Raw genomic sequence first — 19,800 nt, forward strand, 5'->3', positions numbered from 1 at the left:
TCACGCCTGGGGGTGCCTGGGTGGTTCCGGTCAGTCAAGCGGTCTGCCTTCGGATCAGGTCATGATACCGGGGTCCCGGGTTTGAGGGCCCTGTGTTGGGCTCCTTGCTCAGTGGGGAGTTTACTCGACCCTTTCCTTCTGACCCTCCCTGACAACCCCCGCCCCTGCCCTGCCAATTCTGTCTCAAATTAAAATACAATCTTTAAAAAAAAAAAAAAAGAGTTCTGTCTGGCTGGCTCAGTTGGTAGAGCAGCATCTCAGGGTTTTAAGTTCGAGATCTACACTGGGTGTAAAGATTATTTAAATTTATTTTAAAAAGTCAAAATTAATGCAATGCTACCCCAAATAAAAATCCCAAAATAAAAGCCTAATAGTCAACAAGAACTTCCTTCTGAGGAATGACTTGAGTACTGAGAAGAAAGGACACTATTTGGTTACAAGGTTTTGCCGTGCAGTGTTTGGTAGGTGACAACATTACAAATACCAAGGGCTTCCTAAGAATACCTGAGCACTATTTGTAATTTTGGCACATTATTAGTTTGCAAAAGAGTACTCTTAAAATGTTTTAAAATAATAAATATAGGAAAGAAAAAATAAGGCATTTGATTTATTCATAAAGTATTTTTTCAGATAACACAAGAACCAACTTTGTCCCAGACATGGTCAAATTATGGGGCATAGATTCTAAATGTGGTGCTTAAAATACATGTATGGATATAATAGGAGATTTTATATACATTATGTATTTTCCAATTCTATGATAAGATAAAATTACAGCTCATCAGAACATATTTTGTGCAAAGATGTTCTAAAATAAAATCATTACTCTGATTAATCATATTATTACATTTTGTATTTGCTTTCAAATAGAAAAAAAGCATTTGGTTAATGTTAATAAGCATTCCAAGAGCAGCCAATAAGCTCTCAATATGAGCTGAAAAATAATGATCTGAAAACAAATGGGAGGCTTGCTTTATGAAATCTACTCTCCTACTTTTATCCCAGTTGGACAAACTAACAGCTGCTTAAATGACAGCTGTTAATAACTTCAATACCTTCCTTACCTCTTTCATCAAAAACATTAACTATAACTTATTTACTATTTCCTTCCTAGCTGCAATCATCTACCAAAAAAATTGTTTCTAAGCCATGGGTTGTTTACCCTACAAGACTTCTGACTTCTCAAATCTTAAGGCTGTCTACATAGAACTGCTGACTTAACATTCAAACATGAAAAACAATGTGCATGAACAGCTGGAATTCCATCTAAAAATCATCAAAATTAGGGGCCCCCGGGTGGCTTAAGGTTAAGCATCTGCCTTTGGCTCAGGTAGTGAACCTGCAGTTTTCCAGGATCAAGCCCCAGGTCGGGCTCCCTGCTCAGCGGGGAGTCGGCTTCTCCTTCTCCCTCTGCCCCTCCCCTGCTCCTTCTCTCTTGCTCACTCTCTCTCTCTCTCAAATAAAAGCTTAAAAAAAATACACAAAAGTAAAAATTAAAAAAATAAAAATCATCAAAATTAAACTTAATCTACTTATAAGCCCAACAAGACCATCCCCACGGAACAAGAAAACGAGATTTTCTTCATGACAGGTGACTGATACAAGAAGTCACTGGAGTGGGTCCCCGCACTGCTAGCAAATTAAAATATTCACATTCATCAGATTACTCCTGAAAACCCACTGGATTTCCAAGGTCCCACACGAGACGGGGGCATAAGGGACGGAGAGCGGTGCCGTCTTAGAACATAAACACAAGTGTGGGCTACGGCGCCTCACCTCCATCCTAGGAGATCGTGAACATGGAAGGCTTCTAAAAGCAGTTCCATTACAATAGAACAGAAGACTTGATGATCAGTTTCCTGAGAACCAGATTCAAAACACGAGGTAAGGTTTGAATCTGTGCGGAGGGACGGACCGAGGAGGCAGCACTCTGGGTGATAACTGTCCTTCCCAAACTCTTTCCTACAGTGATGACTCTCTTCCACATCCCCAGCCCTGGACCGCCAAGACCGTAAGACGTATGGCTGACTCACGCTGTGCACACTGGAGCAGCATCACACCACTCCTGGGTGGCCTCTGTTTGCAAAGCACATGCAACCCAAGAGTTCGGCACAAACCAGTTCTTTAGAGAAAGTGATGCTGAGTGTTTACCTGGTGTCAGGCATCGTGCTAAATGTTGCGGTGTTACCTCATCTTCACACACTCTCCCTGCTTTGCAGAGGAGGAACTGACACTTGCTGCTTGCCCAAGGCCACACAGCTAGCCGGTGATGACCTGAGGCCAGACACTTTACCCATTACGTTAATTAAATGTACCAAAGAGATAAACTTGAGGACTCCCAGGACAAAAACGAATGTAAAACAAAAGTTAATAAATAACAACTTGGTTCTGGCGATGAAAATTTCACATTATAACAGGTTTTTTTAATCAGAGGTCACCAAATATCACGAGAAGCATTTGCGCATCAAGGTTCAGAAGCGTATACACATTTGGAGAACACGAATCATCTTTAACTGTCTTGTTTGCTAAATAGCTAACGCAAATACGTTTTTGTTGAACACGGATGGGTGACTAAAACAAGCTCTTCTGACATGGAAGTCCTACCCGGCTAGGAAGATCTGCAGAATGATGACGACGCAGTATTAGAAGCACGGTAAGGAACCTGGAGACATAAGCTGTGGAGGTCCACCATGTACGCAGGGGGGCACAGCAGCTAGGGAGAAGGTAGGAGATGGGGAGGGGCTCAAAGATGAAGAGAAATCTACTTTGGCAGAGACAACTCCTGCGCAGAATAAGAAAACAGAGTGGAAATGAGGAGGGGAAAGAAATACCTTCCAGAAAGAAGAACAAGCACAGAAATGCTGGGTCTAGATGCTGAGCTCTTGAAATGTCAGATTATTCATCAGATACACAGGAGAACAAGAAGGCCCAATTGTGTCCGAGCCATACTCAGGACCTTGGACTTTACCTTCCAAGATGATGGGCATCCACAGACCCCACGTGTGGACCTCACCCTTTACTTCTCATGTTATAATAAAGCAGTGTGTTCAGAGCCAAACACAGTCAACCAATAAAAATGAAAAACAGCCACACTGAAATTCCCCAAATATGTTTTGCTAAAGGTTAAAAAAAATTCACCGTTTTGCAAAAGGTTAACACTTGGTATTTTCTACACTGACTTCCAATCTTGTACTTTAAATACATCAGTCTTTGAAACTCTTAAGCCCAAACTCAACTTAAAAAATGTTCTTTCTTCCCCAAAGTTTTGAAAACACATTCACAATGATGACCGGCATAAGAGAAAAACAGCCCTTTCTCTTAAGAAGACTGACATGGAACCCCAGCAAGTCCCTGTTTCCTGTATCAGGGTTACCTGAGTCCAAGCAAAGGCCAGGGAAGGTGGGGGAGATGGCTGATCAGAAATGAACGAACGCTGGTGAAGGGGGCCCTGCCTGGCTGGGACATTCATCAAGACCACATATGGGAGCCCCAGCCCCAGAGTCGGCCACAGAGTGGCCACGAGCCCCACTCCAGGGAACCTACCACAAGATAAAAAGCCTTCCTTCTGAACACGAAGTGTTTCCCTCATGCTCTTCAGAAATTCTCATTCACCCTCACAAAGGATGTCAGTCAGGAAGGGCTCCTGGGTAGCTCAGTCAGTTAAGCATCCGACTCTTGATTTCAGCTCAGGTCATGATCTCGGGGTCCTGGGATCAAGCCCGGCGTCCGGCTCTGTGCTCAACGTGGAGTCTGCTTGCCGCTCTCCCTCTGCTCCTCCCCCCACTCTCTAGCTCTCTCTAAAATAAATAAATAAAATCTTAAAAAAATAAAAAGAAAGGATAGGTCAGTGTTAAACTCTCCCCATCTGCTTCACGCAGACAAGCACCAGAGACAAAGGTTCTATCTGGCTAATAGGGCCATGGGGAAAGACACTAGAATTCAACAAACCCCACTCTTACAATCTGTACAGATTCCCATCATTCTAACTCTGTCTCAGTTTTGTCTCAAATCCATATCTTACCCTTAACATATCAGTTCTCATACTTTTCTACTAAAGAACCTGTAACAGCAGAGAACTGTAAATTCCACCTCCTACAGGAGCCTTGTGTACGTGCCTCTTTAAACCCATACAAATCTTGTATATTCATATATGACTTGTATGATATTTTAATACATGAATACACACACGAGTGTATATGTATTTTTCCCCCAAATAAAACTTATATTCCAGAAAGTTAGAATAGGATTACCCTACAGCTTTGCATAGCCTTAGGACTACACCAACACCAGCTGAAGAATAGAATAAATCAAAGAAAAATTATATTTTAAGAGTTAAAACTGCCATAAAAACATAATGAACGGGGCGCCTGGGTGGCTCAGTGGGTTAAGCCGCTGCCTTCGGCTCAGGTCATGATCTCAGGGTCCTGGGATCGAGCCCCGCATCGGGCTCTCTGCTCAGAAGCCTGCTTCTTCCTCTCTCTCTGCCTGCCTCTTCCTCTCTCTCTGCCTGCCTCTCTGCCTACTTGTGATCTCTCTCTGTCAAATGAATAAATAAAATCTTTAAAAAAAAAAAAAACAAAAAAAAAACATAATGAACATATAATTTGAGTTTAAGTATATATCTTTTATTACTGACTTAATGACCAAACACAAGAAAGTATTTCACAGACTGTTTTTGACAGACACCTAGAAAGAAGCAATGCACTTAAAGTAGTGCGAGCAATGTGCTCGCCAGAGCAAGGTGGGCTGTGACTGGCCTTCTGGTCTTCTGATTTCCTCTCTCCCCATTTCATAGCTAACTTATGTGGTAGGTTTTCTGTAAGTCAAAGCAGCGGGAGACAGGTAAGGCGAAACAAACATGGTATTTCAACGGTCCCAGAGAGACACAAACTAAATGCTAAACAATTCATTTTACTAGCTAATGTTTACTTACTTTTTTTTTAACCAGCAAAATCAGTTTCTTCAGGAGTAACAGAGGAATTGCAATTCAGAACATATCTTCTTACTTTAACCCCCAATCTGTGCCCAGAGATACAGTCCTCAAATACATTTTTAGAAGAGAAGTGGAAATTCTAGAAGTGTTACACCTTAGCACTTTCTTGCCTTTGTGCTTCTGTTTACTGGGGTTTCCTGGGCAGGAACAGCCTCGCCCTCATCCCTCTCTGCTGAGTAAGCTCACTGGCTCAGACTCGCAGCCTCGCCTACAAAGAGCTGCCCAAGCCCCCAGTCCATTCGTACCCCACCCCCACCCCACCCCTGGACCTGGCCAGTCTGCAGGTCCCACTGAGGACGTGGCTTCTGCAGTTTGTCTTGTGCTAATCTACTCTGATCTCCTCTTCAGTGTCTGAGTCATCACTCACTGCCTTAGTCAAGCAGCTCTGAAACTCCCAATGAGGGGCCAGAACAGAACTTCCTTCAAATTCTCTTAGAAAACTTTAAAAACATCTGAATTTCGGAAAAGAAGCCAGCTTTCCTATTCAAAGTTTCAGTTCTGCATACTAAATTTAGACTCAGATTTGGTGGACCCTCAGGACCTGATTTCTAATTGTCTCACCCCAGTCTCCTACCCCTTCCTCCCCACGAACAGAACAGTGTAGGCTCCAGTAATGAAGAACTCCAACTGGCTTGGATTTCCCATGTCACTTCATAAGCTCCTACCCCAGGATGAAACACACTCACCCTGTCTTATCAGTTTTGTGCATAATTTCTCGGCCCTAAGAACCCACTTCAGATGGTACCTTTGCTTCTCTTCCCTTCCCACACTGCCCGGCACCAAACTGCCCCCCAACCACGATCAGGACATGTTATGAGGTCCCGCCTCTGAGGAAGGTCCATACCCCTGTTCCTCCCTTACGACACGGGCAAAGGCGCATGTGTACCCGCCTCCCCTCCTCAACCCCATGCTCTTTCATTGTCTAGGCTTGAGGATCATTTTATCCCTGCCTCCTAGAACAGTGCAACAGGAACAGCTCAACAACTAACCAGTGGGTTGTACATTAGGTACAGAAAGGAAGATAGTCTGTGGCCTAACATCTGCATTTCTCCGGATGGCCGTGTGATCTAGAATATTACAAAGTACAAGCACACCTTGTTTTATTGTGCCCTGTTTTGTTGCATTCTGCAGACGCTATCTTTTACAAATTGGAGGAGTTTCTGGCAACCCTGGGTTTAGCAGATCCAACAGCACTCGCTCACTCCGTGTCTCTGTGTCACATTTTGGTAATTCTCGCAATCCTTCAAGCTTTTTTCGTTATTGTTATATTTGCTACGATGACCTGTGATCAATGATTACAACTTGCTGAAAGCCCAGATGATGACTAGCATTTTTTCAGCCCGAAGTATTTTTTAATTCAAGTATGTACATTTTAAAAAACAATGCGATCGCACACTTCAGAGTCCACAGCAGAGTGCAAACATAACTTTTATATTAACTGAGAAACCCAAAAACTCATCTGATCCACTCTATCACGATATTTGGTTTTTGGCAGTGTTCAGGAATAGAACCCACTATACCTCCAAGGTACACCTGTATACATTTTAAATATGAAAAATGTTTACTATTTATCACCTAATAAACAATACTTTAAGATCCATCATGTACTCATCTCAACAAATATCTGGGCTCCTATTAGCCGCCAGGACCTGTGCTGGGCTAAGGTGACTACCACCCCCAGGCTACCTTGGTGTACCCTCTTTAGACAGATGAATTAGAGAAGCTGGGCCCAGGACTCCAGATGTCAACCTCAGCTGGTACCTTGAGTGTGAAGGCTTTGCCTCTAAGAGTAAATAAGAGAAAGTAACTACTTGTGGAAGCTCAAGTTCTAGTGAGAAAGACAGACAAATACATGGTCAGTTCCTAACATTGTCTGTAGGACTTGGAAAAATCAGACTTCAGCACACAAGACTTAACGTTCTCTACCTAAATCCTCACCTCATTGAACACTGGTGGTATCATCATCAATTTGAACTTGGTCCGAGGCAGCCATCTAGGCCAGCAGAGTGTTCCAGTACTCTTCCAGATAGGAAACACACCATTCCAGATTCGAGGAGGCCACAAAATTGACCACGTTTTCAATGATCACCCCACAGTGACTGGCCAAACTTATTTCACAAAGGAACATCTCCCAATTAATCTATTTGATCTCTATTTTTTTACCTTGCAGGTGCCTAAGAATTTTTTTCTGTAATAGTAAATACATCATAAGCTATTTCACCCTGTTGGGGTTTATATTTGCTGTAACTGTTCCTTGTTTCGCACTCCTATACCCTTATCTACTAAAATGGAATATAAAAGATAATTGTTCTTCCCAGTTGATACAACACATTAGAATAACATACGTCTTTCAAAACAATTAACTAAATTAAGCTTACTCTCCTAAAATTAAAATCTCTCCACAGTGAAGGAGCAACACGCATTTTCCACCTTTGCATGAAATGTACATAGCATGCATAATTTTGACTGATTGCTTCCTTTATGGAAAACAGGTCATGTTGCCCCTGAGTTCTGCAAATAATGGCCTGAGTTAATGTCAACCACAACTCTCTTCACTTCTTGATAATCTAACCTATACAGTTGTACAGAAATGAATCTCAAAAGTAGTATGGGGGAGGGGTTAAAAAAAATCATATTGGCAAAGAATATCCAGCTACTCATTTCAGATTCCTCCAGGCAAAAGCTGTCTCTGTTAAGAGAAAGTAAATCTCTCACTTTCACACTCACACTAATGGTTGGGAGGGCACTATAATTTTGTCAAATGCGATTCATTCATTCAACAAATATTTATGAAACATTTTCTGAGAGATGGGAATTGTGCAGAAGACTGGAAGCGAACAAGGGAAATGGAGGCCTCCAGGTGCTCACTGTGGACCAGGGTCAACACCCAGCAAGCTGCCATTCCTGTCACCCAAGGAGTACTTTACTGTAGGATTTCCTGTAAACCTTATTTCTGTTTCATGCAGTTCCTTACCTCTTAGATTTCTGGGATGAATCTGTTTAGTTCGAGGCATCTTCTTTGATTCAGGGGCCCCTTTTTCTTCTTAGAAACTGTAGGAAGAGCAGGTCACAAAAAGGTAGCTCCATTAAACTCAACATCCATCAATTAATTCATGTGCTAAAAAAGAAAAAAAAATCACACTTTATTACCTTCAAAGGAAAAATACACTTCAAAAGTCATGGTTAGAGTCCAGCACTCACCCAAACCCAATGGAAGATAACACCTGCAAAAACTTACTAACTTTTAATTAACCGTAGGATATCTCATTTTGCTACTCTCTGGGCTTTCTCACTAAGAAAACAAAAAAAATCACTGTACTTTTATCAAAGAAGAGTGAAAAGATTCACTCCACGGTGTTTTACAGTGACATCACAGAATACAATTAAAGTATAGCCTGAGACTATAAAAGGGCTATGTTCCATGTAATGTGGCTCCTGGTTCATCAAGCTCTTTGGGAACAAGGACCATGTCTCATTCATCTTATTTTACTGAATTGATTCAGTTAATATATGTGGTTGCTATTGGAACTGCTCCCCAATTTTTCTAGTATTTTTCTCTAGGCTTGTGCCAGGACTGTACTTTATGCTTCTCTGTGTTTAGCTACAATGAGTGACCAGTTCTGGCTAATGACCTATGAGTGGAGGAGGCATGCACTGTTTCCAACCTATACCATTTGGTTAGCAAAGCAAAATCCTCCGGCGCTCTCTGTTCCCTCTGCAGTGGGACAGGCACTGTTCCAGACAGTGAGTGTTGCAACACAGAGCTGGGCTCTTGCTAACCTACCATGATCACCCAGCATAAACAAGAACGAGACCTTTGTTGTTTTAAGTGGCTGACGGTTGGGAATTGCTTGTTACTTCAGTGTCACCTGGTCTGTCCTGACTTATACATCCTAAACACAATGACCAGAAATGCAATATGCCAAAACAATAGTAATTCAAAACCTGATCATCCCTCTTCCCAAATCAGCCACCTCTGTCTCCTCTTCCACAAGATCCTCACGGACCCCAGAGCTAAAACTTTAGTTCTGATTTCCTGGAATAAAGCTGATGATATTAAGGGGGAAATTATGTTTCATCACTAAGCAATGCTTTGTTTAAAACTTGTCATACCCAGTAGTGTAGAAGAAACAAGAGAATACTTACTGAGCCCCTGCAGGGTGCCTCTGTACTTTCTACACATTACCTAATTCGGTCTTAATAATAACTGGTTAGATAGCTATCATTTACCTGCTTTACAGATAAGAAGATGAGTTGGGGAGAGGTTGACTAACCTGCCCATGGTCAGCATCTCTAAACAATGTGGCACACATGACTCAGTTAGTCTCAGTGCTCACTTCCTCGGCAGAGATAATAGGTATTCCATGAATTAGGGTCAAGAGGCTGTAGAGCCCAAGTCATGACTATACATTTTGGCGTCAAACTGTACTGGGTACAAAGCCAGGCTCTATCCCCTTACTGTGTGGCCTTGTTAAGGTACTTAACCTCTCTGAAGATCAGATTTCCCAACTGTGAAACTAGGAAATATTATCCACTTCACAGGGCTGTTGTAAGGTCTAAACTAAACAATGTGGATGTCCACTGCCTGGCACACAAAACTACTCAAATATTAATTCTCCTTAAGAAAGCCTATATGGGAAAGGCTAGATCTGATATCCCTGTATAAGGTTTTAGAAATTTATGATTTCATTACAGCAAAGAAGAAACAGAAGTAAAGAAGGTTACAATTAGTACTTCAGTATTTTATCCCTAATAAGGCTATGTGTGGGCACTGCACAAAATCATTTGCAATTTTTTTAACTGCACAAAGAATAAGAAATACGATGTCCAAATACTATATACTTTATCTAGCACCACGCTAAGTGATCTATCTATAAGACATGCTTCCTCAGCTCCCTGCATTAAAGACATCCACCCTCCGATTTACGAAGCTTGATTCAATAGAGAATTCAGAAACATTAGGGCCAAATAAATTGTATGACTTCTTAACTACATTCCTTGTTAAACTTAAAGCTTTTAAATGGTCACGATATTTGGAAGTTTTTAAAGCGTGAACTCCGAATGTAATATAATCACGTGATCCCGTATCGAGAGCATAAATATAAAATATGCAAATTCCCAATCAGTAACAGCTCCCTGCTACCCCGCTCCCTGCCTACCCACTGTCCCTAGCTGTCCATCCCATGTTTAAATCCTCGTGGGGGGAAGTGAGTACATGCAAAGACAGCGGCACTAGAGCGACTAGGACGAGTAATAAACCGTTCCTTTACAGGAAAGAAATAAATACTACATGGAGCAAAAACATGACACGATCAAAAAGCGTAAAGACAGTTGCAAGGAGAAAAAAACATGAATGAATGTGGAGGGCGGAGCCTGGGAAAACCCCTCTGCAACGCTGCACTGAACAAAGCGCTTCGCATGCCAGGAGGAGGGGGAATGGAAGTGCCAGCTCAGGAAGGAGCCCGGAGTGGATGCGGAGAGCATGAGGAGGAGGAGGAGGACGGGATGAGGCGAGCGCGGCAGCCCTGAGACTCCTCCTCGCCGCCGGCTCCGCCACCGCCCCCTCCCCTCTCCAGCAGCAACTCCTTCCCCAGCTCGACCCCAAGGCGAGCCCGAGCCGACCCGCGCCCAAACCCACCGCCCGCTTCCCAACTGCTGCAGGCGCGTACTCCCAACCCGGAAAGAAACTACCCAGGTGGCTGGGAGTAAACTGGCACTTAGAGCAAAGAACGAAAGGAAAAGAAAGCCACAAAGCCGGGAGGTTGGGAAGCCGAGGCCTGGTCTCCCTCACCCCCCACCCTCTTGCAAAATGCGTCTGCGGCTGGAACGCGGGTGGGGAGGCTGGGTCCCTCCGTACCTGCTCGCCTAGCAAGACCGCAGCTCGGGCCGCTCGCGCGCGGCGAGGGCGCCCAGAAGTGGCAAGTGTCTCCCGCACGCAGCCATCCCCTCTGCAAGGTCGGCGGTTGCACACACGCACACACACACACACGCGCGCCCGCACGCCCCCCGCCTGCGGAGGGGGAACTGGTCCTGCCCCCCTCCCCGGTACCCTCCCCCCTGCCGCCCTCCCAGCTGCAGCGCCCCCGCCGCGGAGCCCGCGCCGAACCTGCTGCCAGGACGCCCGGCGGAGCCGCTGCCGCTGCAGCCGGCCCAGGAGCTGCGCTGCTGATGGCGGCGGCCGCAGCTCGGAATCTCCGCGACCCCCGCGCGGTGGCGGCGGCGGCGGCGGCGGCGGCGGCGCCCGGGATCCCTCCTTCACTTGACAACCCCAAACACAAACATAGCCTCCTCCCGCTGCTGCTCCCGGCCCCCGGGCTCCGTCCCCCTCCCCGCCGCCGCCGCCGCCGCCCCAGCAGCAGCCACACTAGAGGCCGGCGACTGGCACTCACACCACCCAGCGCTGAAATATTAAACAGGGGAGCCGGCCGGGGGGCGGGGGGGAAGCGCGGGGCGCGCGGGCGGGGGCCGCAGGCGCCGGGCGGGGGAGGCGGCCGCGCTCGCCGGCGCCCCGGGCCGCGGCATGACCGCCGCCGCCGGGGAGGGGGCGGCGGGGGGCCGGGCGGCGAGGCGGGGCGAGCGGCCCCCGGGGCCGTGGGGCCCGGGGTGCGGAGGGCGGGCGCGGGCTTTACCTCTCCCCGGGGCAGAGTAGGGCACGTTTAGCGTCTTTAGGGGCGACGGGAAGAGCGCGGGCCGAGCGGCGCGGGGGAGGGAGGGCGAAGGTCCGAGGCTTTCCCGCGGGTGGGCGGGGCGGCAGGGGATCCCCGGGGGCGGGAGGCGGGGAGGCCGCGAGCTGCGCCGCGCGGGCGGGGGAGGGGGCGACCCCAGCGGGGGCTCGGCGGGGGAGGGGCGAGGGGGGGTTCACCGCCGCCGGCTCGGAGGCCCAAGTGGACAGGCGCGGCCGGCACCGCGGCTCAGGGTGGGGGACGGGTTAGGTGCCCCGGTCAGGGCTCGCGTGGAGCCCGGAGCTCCGGGTCTCCCCCGCGGGGCGGACCCCGGGCCGCGCCTCCCCCTCCGCTGCCCGCCCCGCGGCTCCGCCCCGCCCGGCCGCCTCAGGGACGGGAGTGGGGGGCGGGAGGAGGCGGTGGCGCGGCCCCGGGGGGGAGGGGCGGGGTTAGGGACGCGAGGGGCGGGAGCCCCGGGTCGCGCCGGCTCGGGGACTGGCGCCCGGCGGGGGCGGAGGGGCGGGCCCACCCGGTCACGCGGCCCGGGGAAGGCCTGGCCGGGTCGCGCAGTTGGGGGCGGTTGGTCCGGGAAGAGGGGCGGGGACGGGCGGGGCGGTAGTTTCTCTTTACCGTCTCTTTACTTTCTAAAGCAGGATGTGGGCCGGGCCGGTGACGTCATGGGGTCTCCCAGTCCCGCCCCCCGCCCGGGCCGAATGGGGGAGGGGAAAGGAGAAGGGAGGGCGGGGGGGGGGGGGGGACCCCAAGGGGGTTTCCTCAGCAACGCGTTGAGGGAAGGGGAAAGTCATTGTGAAACTTGAAACTCATTAACTTTGAAAAACAACTTAAAAAAAAAAACCTGGGAGGGGGGCGGAGTGTTGGTTTGGAGGGTGGAAGGGGACATATTATTAACCCTGAACTGAAACCACTTCTTGGTGGCGGATGTTCTATTAAAAGATTGAGGGAAGCCAAGGTTATTCCAGAGGCCGCTCCAAAGCCCGCTGGTGGTTCCCAGAGCCGGGGCTGCCAGCGCGTTAACCCTTGCCTGTCCGCCTGACAGCTTGGGGCAGGGAGGGGAGGGGTCTTTGGGGTCGGAAATGGAGGTGCGGGGCTGGGCAGCGGACCTGGCTCCTAGGACGCCGAGGAGAAGAGAAAGGGGGAAGAGGGAGTAATTATCATAAACCAGAGTTTGACCCTTGCTGCTAGAAAGCAGTAGAGGAAGCAAGGAGTGGTAATCTATGGAAATAAATCAGGAGGGGCTGGACTAGGGTAACGAAGGTTTTGGGGTTAGAACTACTAAAGAATGTTAGAAATCGGGGGCTCAGAAATTCACACATGTACACGTAAAGAAGCAGGCAAAAGTGACTGGTTTAAGGAGCCACGTTGAACTTGGAAGGAATAAAGCAAAACAAAAAATTTGATGCAGAAGAATTTCTCAGATTAAACCAAACTGCTTTCCCCTTTTAAGGAATAAAAATGCTAAACGACCGTACACCCACTACGCGGGCCATCTGTGCAAACTTGAATTGTTTTGTTCCCTGGGGCTTCCATAAAGACATCTAGGCTTTTCCTGCTACGGTTGACCCTGAAAATTACCCTGAGAAAATCCTACCTCTAGTCTAGCTCACTGAGCTAAGAAAAGCTTAATGCACCAAAATGGGAATGATTAAAAATGTAATACTCAATAAAGGAGAGCTTGTAACCAAAAGAAAAGAAAAGGAAAAGGGGTGGGGGGAATATACCTATTAAAAACTAACTTTGGTCATAAGAGCAAAGATCACCCAAGAACTGCCTAAATTTGAAATGATGTTTATCATATACTTTACTTTCAACCTGTCAATGAAATAATGCAATCTTTAAATTTTCAATGTGATGTAATAATCTGGCTTTTGTAAAAGTAAATGTTATCTAAAAGTATGTAACGTAACTTCCCAACTGGGCTTTTGAAAAAAAGATAAACACTCATTTAAATGTTCAAGTATATCTAATCTGTCAGAGGATAAAGATTAAGGTAGTTTGATAATGATTAAGTCTGCCTGGTGTCACTTGCTAAATCAAAATGCTAACTGAATGAATATATCTTTACCCCAGTGGTTGGTGAACAGAGCAAATGCACACTGTGAACACAATGTTTATATGGGATTCGGCATTGTTGTGAGCTTTCTAACAGATTAAGCATGCAATTTGGAGTTATAATAGATAATTTTGCCATTTCAGCTTTTAAGGAGTTTTTTCCTTAAGTAGACTCACAACTTAACTTTCTTGAGTGGCAAGTCAATATTAAACTTTCATTTGAAATATATGCAGTACGGAACAGTTTCCTATTTCCTAGTTTCGAATTTCCTAAACGCAATTTCTTTTCCTTAATTCTGCCTGCAGGTCTAACTTCCTATTTATGAGAACGCAAGGAAATCCAGCTAAAAGGTAAAGTAGCTAGTTTCGATTTGTTTTGTGGCAAATTAAATACAGTTTCTCAAATGCTATCGGAATGTGGGGGAAGATAATTTTTTTTTTTTTAAACCAGAAGATAAACATGAATGGTGAACAGCAGTTTGAACTGTCAAAAATTCTGTTAACAATGGGGGAGGTGACCATACTGGGGGGCGGGGGAGAAGGGGGTTCCCAGGGCCCTTTTTCGCTCTGGCTGCATCCCTACCGGCCCTCTGAACGCTTTGGAGCCCCCCTAGGGGGGCGGCGTTCAAGTGAGGGCAGTGTCATGGCAGGACTCTGTACACATTTTCGTTGCTCAGAAGTTTTGGGAAAACACTAGACCACCCTGGGGCTTCGTGGCGGGGCCCGGCCGTCCCGCCGCGACCACCGGGCTCCGCGCCACCAGCGCCGTCCGCGTGTCCCTAGCCCCGGTTCCCACGCGGCCGCCCGGCCCGACCCCGCTCGGGCTCCCCCCTGGCGCGGCCCCGCGGCCCCGCGGCCCCGGCCCTCCGCCCTACGCGCGGCCAGGCAGCGCCGCCGCCACGCGGAGATCCCGGAGGTTCCTCCCCGCCGGCCGCCGGGTCACGCCGCCGCCCGTCCCTCCCCTCCGCCCTCCGCGCGCGCCGGGCTTTCCCGGCCACCGGCCGAATCCCCTCCTCCTCGGGGCGACCTCGGCGACAAAACCTTCCCCCGCTCGCTCTGCCAACTCTGCCCCCACGCCCAGGCTGCCGCCGAGCCAGACGCCAGACAAAAGAACCGAGAGAAAACTTACCCGAACTGCAACGCAAAAGTCTGATCCAAAGCTTCCTGGGTTTAACTTTTAATTTTAAAAACAACAAAAGCAGATACCAAAAGCCTCCTAGGTTGGAAGTGGGCGTGAGAGGAAATGCTAGGGGGAGGCGCTTCATTCCCTCCGCTGCTCTTGCCCCCCCCCCTTTTCTGGCCCCTGCCTGGGGCTTTGATGTTATCTGGTGCTCCGCCTCTGTTGGTTTATACCGTGGGCTCTGGGCCGAGAATGATATACAGATATTTGGCATTTTACGTGCTGGTTTGAAGAGAGGGAAGCAGGTGGTCACGGTAAAGGATTTCCACTTCTTCCCCCCCGCCCCCCGCAGTGAGAAAGAACCATTTGCCCTGGGCTGTCCTTTGTTACCTGGACCGAAATGAACAATCCACCAATCCAGAAATCCTGGAAAGCTGGGCCATGTGGTATCATCTGTTAGAACACACACACACACAGGCCTTCTAAATTAGATTCATTTCCCCTCCCCTCTTAGCACAAACTTAGAACAAGGTGGCATTGTTATGTTTTCGGAGGCTTTGTTTGCTGTTTAGATCTGTTTTGAAAGTAAATCGTATTTCCCTTCTGAGATGAACCTGCAGCCTTGAAGCCACAAGGATATACTTCTGAAGAAAAGAATCTCCATAATAACATGACTTTCATGCCTATTCTTATAAATCAGAATATGCCCGCACCCTCCCCCTCACATCATGGAACGGTTGTCACTGTTGACAACCTCTTAGTTAAGTGGACACTAGCAGAAACTGGATATATTTTCACATTAGATTAGCAGTCTCAGGCCATCACAAACAAAGCATTAACAAAGGATGGTTTGGGATCCATTCTTACCTTATTTCTCTCTCGCTCTCTCTTTTTTTTTTTTTTTTAAGATTTTATTTATTTGACAGAGATTACAGGTAGGCAGAGAGGCAGTCAGAGAGAGGAGGAAGCAGGCTCTCCGCCGAGCAGAGAGCCCGATGTGGGGCTCGATCCCAGCACCCCGGGATCATGACCTGAGCCGAAGGCAGAGGCCTCAACCCACTGAGCCACCCAGGCGCCCCATCTCGCTCTCTCTCTTTTTAACAGAATAGTAATCAAAAAGGTTTGTTCTGTCTGCCATTCAGCTCTGTTCATTCACTTTATGCTAACACCAACCTATGTTCAAGCCTTGCCCTCTGGGAGTTTACAAATTAATGGAGACAGAATAAACACATAGAAAAAAAATACCTAGAGGGAAAAAAAGATACAAGAAGAAGCTTATAAACAGAGCCAATTAAAGTTACACAGAGTTATTTACATGCTTGCTGAGAGCTTTCTGGGTTGGGTGGAGGACAGGATTATCAGAGAAAGTTCCATCCTGAACGTAAGTTCTGGCTAGCGTTTTGAAGCAGAGAACGTTCTTGATTTGGCACTGGTATGAGAACCTCATGCCAGGCAAGGGGAATAGCTTGAAGGTTAGAGCAAGTGAACTGTGTGTGATGGTGTTGCTGGCTAGAGCCGGAAGTCACAGCAAACGTGAAACAAGTAGGCTGGCCCTCGAAACGTGACCTCCAAACCAGGACACTTTTGAGAAAGAAAGGGACGCTATTAATGACTATGCAGATGAGAGACATATAGCTCGACTGTCCTAGTAATGAGCTATGAAGACAGAATGAGGAGACAACAGATAACCCCGGAAAAGCCTTCTCTGGCATGGTTAGGAAGGAATTTGGACGTGATACTGCAGTTGGTAGTTCTTTGGAGACGTCTGGACTGAGACTGATCTTTTTAAGAAAAATCATGGTCATTGATGGATTTCAGATCTGTCACTGTAGTATCTTTACCAGTAGAAGTACTAAAGTAGTATTTGTAAGGACAGAAATTGCTACAGTAGACTTGTATCAGCAGCAATGGTAATGGTCTCAAGAGTGATGGTGCAAATAATTGACAGTTTCTGAGAATTTATGACTTGTTAGCCTTTCCTGTGTAAACTCATTTAATCCCCACTATAAACCCATACTGCAGATGAAGAGAAAGAGGCTTAGCATTGCCAAATAATCTCCCTACAGCCACAGAGCTGGTAGATATGTGCTTGGAGCCCAGAGAATACTGAGAGGCTTAAAGCTTGGAGAGTATAGCTTGAGAAAAAAGTTATAATAGCTCTACCATGCTCTACATCTGTGGGGAAAGAAGAAAAAGAAATGAAAAAAATAAAAGTCCATATTTTTAAGTTCTGAGAAGCTGGTAGATTGTGTGATGAAAATGGGGAAGTCCTGCTGGTATGATGGTTGAAGGGGAGAAGAGACAATGACTAATTTTAACCGAGTCTACTTTATTATTATTATTATTATTGACATATAATGTATTATTTGTTTCAAGGGTACAGGTCTGTGAATCATCAGGTTTGCACATTTCACAGCACTCACCATAGCACATACCCTCCCCAATGTCCATCACCCAACCACCCTACTTTTATTTATTTTTTTTTAAGATTTATTTATTTATTTGACATACAGAGATCAGAAGTAGGCAGAGAGAGGCAGACAGAGAGAGAGGAGGAAGTAGTCTCCCTGCTGAACAGAGAGCCCAATGCGGTGCTCTATCCAGGACCCCGAGACCATGACCTGAGCCGAAGGCAGAGACTTTAACCCACTGAGCCAGCCAGGCGCCCCACACCCTACTTTTAAGAAGGATGATTTCATTCACATTTATGTCAATACTATGAACCGTACAAGATACACTATTACAAGAAACTTGGTCTCTAACTTCATTTAAAAGCACCTAGGTCAATGCCAACTAATAGAAGAGTGTATTGAGTATTATCTGGTGTACTATCTGTTGAAGGGGTGGAGGCAGGCTAGAAGTGACTGATGGAAGGGAGACTTGCAGTTCCTAAAATCATTCTTCATAAACAGTATCCATGGGTGGCACACGGGGAGCACTAGAAAAAGGCACTGGCATTCGACCTTATCTGAAATCAAAATAGTCCAACTTTGTCCAGGATCGAACGTTCTGGAAACAGGGAAGTGCTGTAATCTAAGACATTGTATTGTTCGGCAGGGACTGCTATACGGAACACTGTAGATGGAGCCACTCAAACCTTAGAAGCCTATTTCCTCCCAGATCTGGAAGCTCAAAGTCCAAGATCAAGGGTTGACCTGATTTGGCTTCTGGTGAGAGCTCTCTTCCCGGCTTATAGCCAGCCAGCCAGCCGCCTCAGCCCTGTGTCTTCACGTGGCGTTTCTTGGGAGTGTGTACATGGAGAGAGCCAGCGAAACTTCTAGTATCTCAGAAGGACCCTAATCCTGTGGGATCAAGGCCCCGCCCTTATGATTTCATTTAACTTAATTGCCTCCCAAAGACCCTATTTCCAAATACAGTCACATTGAGAGTAGGGCTTTAATGTATGAATCTGGAGTGTGTGGGGAGGAACAATTCAGTCCACAGCAGACTTATGTGGAGATGCAGAGTGAATCCATACAGACCTAGGAAGCCATCCTGTCAGCTTCTTGAAGATGAAATAAGTGACATGGGCTTTGGGTTCATGCCCATGTTCCAGTCAGAGAGGACACTGGTGACTGTGGGAAAAGTTGTGGTCATCTCTTCAAGTTCTAGTTCCTTCCTCATGGGGTGAAGATGGGATTGAGTGAAACACTGGATGTAAAGCCTGGAACTAACAAAGGAAGTCAGTGAATGTTAGCTACTATTATAACTCTCGCTGCTATTTTACTAATGCCGCTGCCTGGAAAAATCGGGAATTGGAAAACCTCTGAAGTAGACTGTAGCCTCCTCTATCCAAGAGGAGACCCGACTGGGGCGTGCTTGATTTGATCATAGCTGCAGAGAGCCAAAGGCCTTCATGCTTGTCTCCTCTTTCCAGGAAGAATGATGCCTAAATAACTCTTACAACATAGTAGTGGGGGCACCTGGGTGGTTCAGTGGGTTAAAGCCTCTGCCTTTGGCTCAGGTTATGATCCCAGGGTATTGGGATTGAGCCCTGCATCGGGCTCTCTGTGTGGTGGGGAGCCTGCTTGCCTTCCTCTCTCTGCCAACCTCTTTGCCTACTTGTGGTCTCTGTCTGTCAAATAAATAAATAAAATCTCAAAAAAAAAAAAAAGAAAAGAAAACATAGTAGTATACTCTACTTTTTTTTAACATGTCTAGTGAAACAGTTTTAAACCTCCTGTTGAAAACCATTTTGGTATACACATTTATTGCATTGTAAATAAAGCCATTTTATTGATAGCCAAAGGATTTAAGGGTCTCATCTTCCCCATTGGGTTCATAGGCTGAACTTACATAAAATAAGCATTCTCTGTCTTAGCCTATCTAAACTGTAGAGATCCCTTTCCCTACCCCACACTCTGCATCTCATCACTCCGTTCATTTCCTTTATAACATCCAGCATTCTGGAATCAACTTGTTGATTTCCTTGTCTGTTATCTCTCAATTCTCCAGTAGAATAGGAGGGCCATGAGTGAAGGGGGCTTGATTTGTTCCCCCACTGAATCCCCAGCACCTGGACCAGTGATACGATCAATATTTGTTGAACAAATGAATGAGAAAAGCATAACTCCTTTCCATCCAAGTGCAATTCCACTCGTTACTTTCAGATCTTGCTTTATTGGTGGCAGGACCCGCTCTCAAGATGGCCCCAAACTAAGAGCTTTGTCATAGACTGAGTCCAGCTCGTCTTTCATTTTGGTTATCAAGGTTCCCATGCCAACTTTACTGTTTTCTTACTTTGGCATTTTCATTCAAATGACTTGGAATGTTTGTATTTCTGGACTCAATGTCATATAGTACAGTTAAAAGGGATCGGCTTATTTTGTAGACTGGGGAATAGAAAGATAAAGGGGCCCTGTGTCTGTACAACACGGTCAAGCTGAGTCTTGGCCGAGCTTGAAGGCACACCCCGGTCAACCCTTGCTTCCTTCTGCACCCCAGTCCTTCTCCTT

At 46.7% G+C, this 19,800-nt stretch overlaps 1 protein-coding gene across 5 annotated transcripts in view; it reads right to left on the reverse strand.

The window, feature by feature from the left end:
• The window catches only part of HIVEP1 (HIVEP zinc finger 1), a 142,260-nt gene extending 127,306 nt beyond the window's left edge, over positions 1 to 14,954 (reverse strand). Inside the window, exons 1-2 of one of the 5 annotated variants that reach the window (XM_047733030.1) lie at positions 14,855 to 14,954; positions 7,968 to 8,111 (exon numbers count right to left, since the gene is read on the reverse strand). In XM_047733030.1, coding sequence (XP_047588986.1) covers positions 7,968 to 8,007 — 40 coding nt within the window. In that variant the 5' untranslated portion in view covers positions 8,008 to 8,111; positions 14,855 to 14,954. Of the gene's footprint in view, positions 1 to 7,967; positions 8,112 to 10,850; positions 11,003 to 11,099; positions 11,471 to 11,622; positions 11,973 to 14,854 lie in introns of those variants that run through there. The other 4 variants (XM_047733029.1, XM_047733032.1, XM_047733028.1 and 1 more) reach the window with 4 other exon arrangements.
• Between the last annotated feature and the right edge of the window lie 4,846 nt (positions 14,955 to 19,800).

This window comes from Lutra lutra, chromosome 6, assembly GCF_902655055.1.
Source record: "Lutra lutra chromosome 6, mLutLut1.2, whole genome shotgun sequence".
Classification (NCBI taxonomy): domain Eukaryota; kingdom Metazoa; phylum Chordata; class Mammalia; order Carnivora; family Mustelidae; genus Lutra; species Lutra lutra.